Source organism: Staurois parvus, unplaced genomic scaffold (assembly GCF_062004578.1).
Source record: "Staurois parvus isolate SC_StPar_1 unplaced genomic scaffold, SC_StPar_1.0 ptg000059l, whole genome shotgun sequence".
Lineage (NCBI taxonomy): Eukaryota > Metazoa > Chordata > Amphibia > Anura > Ranidae > Staurois > Staurois parvus.
In genome coordinates, this window is record NW_028317855.1 from 16738232 (window position 1) to 16747698 (window position 9467).

At 38.2% G+C, this 9467-nt stretch overlaps 1 protein-coding gene across 1 annotated transcript in view; it reads left to right on the plus strand.

Annotated features, from left to right (window-relative positions):
- PEX3 (peroxisomal biogenesis factor 3) overlaps positions 1 to 8331 on the plus strand; it is a 65685-nt gene extending 57354 nt beyond the window's left edge. The window contains exons 12-13 of the mRNA XM_089668637.1: positions 4405 to 4501; positions 7767 to 8331. Of these exons, the coding sequence (XP_089524763.1) occupies positions 4405 to 4501; positions 7767 to 7850 (181 nt within the window). The 3' untranslated portion in view covers positions 7851 to 8331. The remainder of the gene's footprint in view (positions 1 to 4404; positions 4502 to 7766) is intronic.
- Positions 8332 to 9467: the final 1136 nt, after the last annotated feature.

The following is a 9467-nucleotide window of genomic DNA, read 5'->3' on the forward strand; positions in this document are numbered from 1 at the left end:
GGGCGAATTGTTGCTGCCCGCTTAGCTGGTGCCTCTGTGACTGAATTTGCCAATTTATTTACCATGTCGCGAAGTACAGTATCAAAGGTTATGGCGGTGTGATGGTCGTGCATACTGGGCATATGGCAGGCTGTTTGTGTAGCAGCCATGTTGTTCCACATTGTACTTGTCACTATTATTATACAGGATTTATATAGCTCCAACAGTTTGCTCAGCGCTTTACAATATATAACGGGAGACAATACAGCAACAATACAGTTCAATACAAGAGGGATAGGAGGGCCCTGCTCCTTGGAGCTTACAATCTAGAAATCATTTCTGTGTTGAACCAGAGACACAGCTGTAGCTCCCCCCCCCCTCCTTCAATTAATGGAATCCATAGCCTTAACTCACATTTCAAATAGCCTGTTATTGCAACTTAGGGACAGTAGACTCCAGTACACAGGCATTTACCAGAGCTGCAAATATCTTATTGAAGTTCTGGCAGGATGTCTGTTAATTTCTGCTGACCATAAAAATCTACAGACTAAAACAATTGCCTCTGACCTATCGTAAAACTACAGCAAAATCCTTCAGTTCTGTCACCCATGGTTTGTAGGGCAATTTAAGCCGTTATGAATACATAATAATGTACCATAAAATGTCTACTCAGAACTAATGGGCATCGTAACAAGTCAGTTTGGGCCAAGGTGACCTTTCAGTGACCCCTGCCCATTTCACAATTTAACAAGATCTACACACAATTCATAAAATCAGACAGGAGCATGACACAATAATATTAAGTGTACATGTGAATAGGGAAGATCATGCCAAACAAATCAATGTCATGCATGACTAAGCTAGCGCAGTCAGAAGGACAGATAGCAGTCTTCTACCTCCTGGGTGATAGTCCCATCCGCTATACTCTGTGTTTAGTATCACTGGATACGAAATATAATGCTGAACTACAATCTACCAATTTTAGAATGCAACCTGTACATATTGGAAGATATATAAATATTATTATAAAACTGTGTGTAAGGGATGGCCATGATACAGTCATAAATGCAGTGACACCCCCATGGCCACTCCTCAACTGCTTGATTGGTCAGATGGTCTCTGTGAACACCCCCCTTGATGTGAAGAAAAGTGGAGTGCCACCACATTTTGACAGCTTTCATGTACTATCAAGCAACTGAAGACTTGTCAAGTTATGAGAGGCAATTTAACATCTTGCTCATTGACTGAAATCTGCTGAAACAGGACCTGCAAGTATTCTTCACTTTCAACTCCTTTTTATTTCTCTGTTGTATCTTTGTTACTTTGCAATATCTTTTAGTTTTGTTTTGTTTTTTGTTTTTTTTTGTAAATCTTTTATTTACACCATTTTGACCTTTTCATTATTAAACCCTAATTTGAAAAGTGTTGAAATTGTCTTGAAGGTTCTGATACAAACTAAAAGAATCCCTGTCTTTTGAAGAGCGCTACTGTATATGATAAATCTCTGGATATACCTGTCTGTGATGACAGTGTGTGTACAGACATTTATTTTAAAACCTAAGTGGTATTTCTAATGTTGTTGAACTTTCCGACTGTTCGGTAAATGTCGGTGGTGGCAGTTTAACCGTTTCAATACCGTGCAATTTTACACCTTCCTGCCCAGGCCATTTTTCAGGTTTCAGCGCCTTCACACTTTGAATGATAATTGCGCGGTCATACAACACTGTATCCAAACTAAAATTTTATCATTTTCTTCACACAACTAGAGCTTTCTTTTGGTGGTATTTAATCACCGCTGGGGTTTTTATTTTTTGCTAAATTAACAAAAAAAGACCAAAAATTTTGAAAAAAAAACACATTTTTCTTTGTTTCTGTTATAAAAGTTTAAATAATAACAATAATAAGAACAAATAATAAGAACAAATAAATAATTGTTCTTCATAAATTTAGGCCGAGATGTATTCTGCTACATGTCTTTGGTGAAAATAACCCAAATTAGGATGTATTTTTTAGTTTGTAGGAAAGTTATAGAGTTCACAAACTATGGTATAGATCTGAATATTGATCAATCCTGAAGTACTGACAGCCAATCTAATTTCTTGAGGTCCAAGAATGACAGAATAGTACAGATATCCCCCAAATGACCCCTTTTTGCAGAGTAGACAGTCCGACGTACTTCATAAGAGGCATGGCGAGTTTTTTGAAGTTGTATTTTTTTGTCATAATTTTTCGGAAAATTAAAAAATTAAAAAAATTATTTTCACTATTTTTATTTTTTACATACTGTCACCAGTGCAGTACAGCGTCATCATATAACTGGCATGGCGGTGAACAGGGACACTGATTGGTGACAGTATGAAAAAAAAAATATATATATATTTTTTATTATTATTATATTTAATTTTTTATTACATTTTTTTTTATTTTTTTTAAGATTTTTTTTTCATATTTTACTATGACCAAAGTAGTACAATGTTACCATAGTAACATTGTACTACTTTGGGGAAGTGATCAGTATTTATTTTTTTTTTTTTTACACAATTTGCTTATAGCAAAGAATTACTTTGCTATAAGCAAGCATTTACCTGAATGAAATCGATTCATTCAGCTTTTTTTTTTTTTTTTTTTTTTTTTTTTTGTGCTTAGCTGTGATTTGGTCACAGCTTATCACATGACATGTGCATGTGATTAGCTGTGACCATTCACAGCTAGGCACTAGTATACAATGGATGGCATCATGAATGAAGCCATCCATTGTATACAACTGTCATGTGACCTGCTGTGATTGGTCACAGCAGGTCACATGGTACCAGCAACGGGAGCCGGTACTCGGATCTGTCCTCGGCCGTGTCCGAGGTGCACAGCCGGTGACAGATCGCACTGCTGCGCCGCTCTGCATTAGCGTAAACTGCGCATGTGCGGGAGCACGCCAAATGGCGTGCACCCGGAGTGCAGAGGCGCTTTTGAAGCCGCCAAACGGCCATTGGCCGGGCGGCTAATGGTTAAAGAGTTAATTGCTTAGTTAACTAAAGCCAGTGATAATTGCTCTCAGCCTGTTGGCACTTAGATTGTGGTCCCGCAAGCTGGAAAATCTTTGTGCACTTTTTGCTTAAGTGACAGCGCAGGGTGAGGTTGCCAGTCTTTTGTCACAAGTTGGTGAAAAGGGTGGTAGTCTGACAGCCATGTTTTGCCACAAACGGCATACACAGTTTCTAGAAAAACGTTGTCTGGTTGACATGGTCAGCTGACCAACAGAGACAAAATGACAGTGTGCAGAATTTTGACCCGGAATAAGAAAACAACTACTGCAAAAGTGACTGCAGAGCTCGCTTCCAACGTGACACATGTCTTCACTTTCACACCTACAAATCATGTAGTGTTTCCATTTTTTTGTCTAACCCCTGTATATATACTGTATGTGACCACTGCGTATGTGAAGTTAATCACTATAAGGTGCAACGTGCAAACGATTTTATATAAAACCTCAAATAACAAGTATATGTCTGAAAATATCAACCAATGAAAATTTTAAACCTTACTGCAAGTAATCATTTTAGAGTACATAATACAAATGATTATATATAAAGTCTCAACCCACACTTAAGTGAATTGCAGTGAGGTGCTTGGTGCATACAATAGAATGGATTGATCAAAACTACTATAAAATGCAAATAGCTGAACAAAAGTGTCCACAATCACTCATAACGATTTGGTGTAAAGTGCAACAAATATATACTCCTCATCTTTGATATGCAAAAAAGAAGTCCATAAATTATGTATTTACATATGCAATACGGCATGCTACAATCCAAATTGTTCTTGATTTCCTTATGACTTCAGACAATATAAGCTCAAGTGCAACCTCCATCTTCTCCAGAGGACACACTGTCAACTTGCTGGATAGACCCTGCATGTGAACCCTTTTGCTTGCTACCTCTATTGTACCCTGAGATCTAGCCTCAAAGCTGTTAACCACTTTTCTTCCTGTTGAGGGGAAAACATGCAAAATCATGGACACAAAAACTTTCCAGAACATTGTTCTCCTTCATGCTGTCACCTGTTGCCTGTCCACACTAACAGGCAGAGTCACCAGCAAACTGAGTGACATTCATATACTGTTACCAGGGCAGCCCCCAGCGGGGCAATACAGAAAAAGTTACAGCCTCAACAATAACTTAATTAAGTTGGTTTGGAATAAATACACGTGTATCTTTTCTGTCATTACTAATGCTAAACGGTCACTCATCACTGAAAGTATGTAGCTAAGTATTCATCTGTAACAGAGCATGGAACAGCAAATATTTGGGATTTAGCCAGTGTTCTACATCTTGTACAGCAACAAGATATACATTTGTGTGTAGATGTGTTGACTCTTTGACACTTCATGGTGCTTTTCTTCTCTTTTTCTTTTTCTTTTTTTTAAAGCCTTTCTACCATTAGTCTTCCTCTGGCCAAAGTTATTCCAATTGTCAATGGACAGATCCACTCCATATGTAGCGAGATGCCCAATCACTTTGTGCAGGTATGTAAAGTGTAAATGTTTTTAGACATCACTATAAGGCCTCATACTCACTGGGCATTTGCCCAGCTCCTCTGAATGCCTTTTCTCCCGGATGAAGAAAGTAGCTTAAAAAATTAGCCTAAAGCCATGTCTTACAAACTTACTTAGGCACGTTTATGCGCCTGTTTGGGCGTTCATTCTTTCCATTTTTATTTCTGTTCATTATTTCTATTAATTTATTCTGGCCTTTGAAATAAAATGCTCAGGTGCTAAATTTCTTTGTGCATGAGGCCTATAACTTTTGTTAGACTTTTTGCTGGATACTATCAGAATCAAAAGTATAATTTTCTGGTATGACTCTTCCTAGTAGGGTAATCTCCTGTGCAATGTTTGATCCAGTTGGTGTGGTTAACAGATTTAAAAAGGGATTCTGGAACAAGCTTAGCTTTTGCGGGTTGGACGTGCATATTACATTTGTAGTCATTTGTTTGCTACCTGTCTTTGTAATCCCAGAATACCTATAGCCTGCTTGTGCTTATCTTGAGTATTAATCATGGTCTGTGTTACTAGACATAAGTCACAGCAGAGAAAAGAATGAAGATTTTCAACTTTTTGTCCCTGTGTATTCACCTGTTTATCTACTAGGGATGCACCAAACATAGCGGCCGAAAATAGCCCTGCTTCCTCACTGTATACATTGCTCCTCTCCTGCCCCCTCCTTGCACACACTGCCCCCCACCCCCTCCCCCCTACAAAGAGGACCTGTCACTCGTATGCTATCACATAGGGGACTATTTGTCCCCTATGTGATAGCAATAAAATCATAAGTTAAAAAATAAAAATATACATGAAAGTCCCACATACGCAAACCGGTTCGGTTTTCGGCCACATGCATTCTGAATTTTTCGGCACCAGAATTTTCATTTCGGTGCACCACTATTATCTACTCTTAATATTTTTGGTGCTTGCATTTTTCCAGTTCCAACGTTCTTATTTATTATAAAGCAAAAATACAGCATTCACCATCACAACAGACAAAGAGTTTATGTGTAAAACAATAAATACTGAGGTTCTAGAAAACACTGTGGGGTTGATTTACAAAAACTGGAAAGTGTAAAATCTGGTGCAGCTGTGCATGGTTGCCAATCAGCTTCTAACTTCAGCTTGTTCAATTAGGCATTTCATGAAGGCTAAGTTCACATTTCTTTTACAGCTTCCCTGTATAGCAGTATACCAAGAATATACTTTCATTGCAGAAAAGAAAATGCTGTCTTTATGTTCTAGGCCTCATCTCAGCCTCAAGTTTCTTCTATAGAAAATTTCTTCATGACTTCTTAGTGTATGCTCTGCAGGATGGGAGAATTGTTAGTGGAGTGAGGAAGTTCTTCAGTAGCTGATCTTATTAAAACACCCCCTGCACTTGCCCTCCCCCTCAACGAGATTGCTTCTGCCCACCTCTGTAGTTCCATGTTTCTCCAATGCAGTTATTGTCAGTGAGCACCGTTCTCCCTCAATATATAGCCAGTGCCTTCCTTTGATGGATCATTTTGTACCTTATCATTTTCTTGCATACATCGCTCACTTGACAGAGTGTCCAGGAACTGAGCAATCACATAACAGCCTATGTAGGGCAGAGCTGTAGTAATCAAAACAGCAGATGTGTGTCCTGGGTTCTGTAGGGCTCACCATACACTATACAATCTGATTGTACAATGTCCTTTAGATCATCTTACATCTATATAGTGCAAGGGCCTACCTGATTGGATGCAGAGTGACTGAATAGATAGGTGTGTCCTCTTATTATATAGTTTTGGTAATTATAAAGGAGATCGTACAGAGATTATATATGCTATGCAGTGCCATGCCCCAGTCGGTACAAATCTTCTAAATCAAGTAGGGGTGAAAGCAATGTCCTCAGCTTTCTGTTGATCTGAGCAAAACAAATGGTTTTCCAGCTCTCTTAAACTCAGGCCACACGACTGGCCAATAACAACCTAATTTCCCATCTCTCCATTTCGAACAGTACTTTGGGAGACAATTTCAAGAAGTCCTAACAGGACATGTAAGGAGTTGCACTGTGACCAACTCTTAAGTGGGGTACACATTATGAGAAAATCAGAAGAAAAAAAATCTGTACGAGGACCAGTTGTTCGATTTGCATATGGTGTGTACACAATTTTTGACATTCTATTCAGACTTTACAAACCAAAATTTCAGAAGGGATGATCTGCAAAATCTTTCTTGTACTTGAACAGAACTAACGATTTTCATTTAATGTGTACTGTTTTCGTGGAAGAAAAATCAAATACAAAAGACTGCACATTAACAGAAACAATAAACAACAATAATCTAGGCTAGAAGGTTCTACCTTAAACCAAAAAAAAAGCCTTTGTCATTTGAGAATTTTTGTACAATTCTTAATATCCTCAGGTTCGACTTGCTGTGAAACATCAAGATAAAACGGACGATCGTTAGCTCAATTTTTTTTATCCCACTTTAACAACAACCAATAGCCTAGGCATCCCATTAGATAAAAGATAAGTCCAGGATCGGGAATTATTTTACATTGACTGGCTACTCTTTAATTCGATCACCTGGGATGGATTTGCACAACTCGTTGTTTTTTCGCTGTATGTGAGTGGGTGGGGGGGGTCATCTTTGCACAAAGTTTAAGCATGGACATTCAGTGTGCATGCAAAAAGCTCTATATAAAAATAAAAAATATCCAAATGTGGAAGAGGGAGGGGGGAGAACACCATAAAACATAAGTTTTTAATTTAAAGTATATGTGATCCCTCACTTTGTAAAACAACCCATTCAATTTAAAATAGAAATGCAAGGTAAAGTATTTGTGCACATATATAAAATGATATAAATACCTTTTTTTACTTAATCTATTCTCAGTTGCATAAGGGGCTTGGAGAGGTGGGGGTGAAAACTGCAAGAGGGCATTTCAACAGGAGGCAGAGAAACAGCAGTACTCTGATCTTCCCAGTGAAGAGCTGGGCAGGATATTTTCCCAACACAACCAGAAAACTTTCATGCCTGGCGTGGTCAGTTTAAAGGAAGTAATTTTGCTGCCAAGTGCAACTCATGCACAAACCTTTTCAGACACTAATAAGTCCCATTGTGATTATACGTACACGTTTTGATAGAATTTGAATATATCTCTTGAAAACATTTTGTTTATATCAAAAGGGATGTTATACAGTATTTGCAGCTGCAACAAATATGGCAGCATTTTATTATATGTATGCACACTTAATTCTTTGTGATTACCCTGCAGGAACTACTACTCATGGAACAAGTGAAGGACTTTGCTGCTAATGTGTATGAGGCTTTCAGCACACCCCAGCAACTAGAGAAGTAGTGTCACTCCACTGAGCACCAGTGTACCAGACCTCTCCTCACAATCCAGAGGAATGTTAATGTTTACAGATTATGCGTACCATTCCTTTTTAATTAAAGTAAGTTGAAATTACTGCATCCTGACCACAAGAATGAATACGTTGCCTAACATGACAATAGACAGCAATTTTTACATTCAATCAGTGCAGAATCAAACATCTGTTTTATATTTTCGATTATGTTATTTGCTGCAGGTTTGTGAGAAGTATTCAATTTATGAGTCTTTAACTAATAGTTTAAGTAATTTATTATTCTGCATTTTCATATAAGTGAGTCAGTAAAGTTATAAATAAAATGAATGTGGCATGGCTAACACACTGTGTTCAAATAAGACTCCTAACTAGCCTTAATAGCCAATTGTAACCAGCATATTGCTGCACTGTAAAATATTTTAATATTGCTAAACCTATTGATAATAAAAATGGGATTTTATCGATGAAAAAGCGTGCGATAAATATACTATATTAATACTGCTTTTCTGGATGGAACACCTTCCTTCTCTGTTAGTCATACACACAGCAAGTTTCAGACAGTTTAGCTCATGTTTAATCAACTCTTTGAAAATTGGTTATGACAATTGGATGGCAGTGGTTCTAACATACATTTTGAAGAACATGTTGTGGATAAGAGTGTGCAGATTACAGCAACCCAGAGCAAGGTCAGAAATCATTTCATAAATGACATAGTAAGAGTAACCTGTAGTTTGGGTACATTTTACATACTGATTTTGAAAAATAAGTTAGCCTGATGGCATACAAAGTTTGGTAATGTGCATGAAAATATCAAAGTTCTGCTTTCATTACTGCAAAACAATAAGAGCAATGAGCAATTCAAAATGATTGCTTTGGCATGATGCATTTTGTTTTTTAAATATATTGTGGATTTACTGACACATCCTTTATTAACTTTCAGTTTTCTAGACTTGTGCTGGCTAACCAATGGCTCACAAGCTACTTGGACCCTCCAGAGCTTTGTTTAACTGCATTCTACTGAGTAGCATCCTGCTAGGTTTTTTTGTGGTCCAAGTTTACAGAGCTGGGCAAATGATAATCTAGATAAGGGGTTGGCAACGGGACAGTGTGGATCTACCCAACAATGGCAGCCATGTCACTGGTAGATCATAACTGGGCTTTGCTGGCGAGGAGGAGAGAGCCAGGAAGAGGTGCAGGCTGCTCTCACCTTCTCCAGGAAAAATGTTGTATTTGGTTAGAGGGAGGAAAAAACAGAAAGCAACCTTATTGGCTGCTTTGTGGTTACTATGACAACTGCTTAATCTTAACTGATAATCAGAAAAGACTGTAAAGTGAAATCCATAGTGGGAAGGGAGATGTGAGTGGCTGTGTGTATCAAGAGGGAAGGGGATGTGGGGTGGCCCTGGAGGGGTGGGGGGTTGGTGCTTTGGTGACTACTGGTTGAACTTTACTTACTCTACTTATTTTTAATATGGCCATGCTAAGCTATCTCCTTAAAGTGCTCCACCCTTAGTGGACGTTAATCTCTTGCTAAGGTAGCTGTCTGACTCTCCAGGGTTCCCTAACTTAGATAATTCATGTTCTTCTATATACTGTATTGCCTAGCC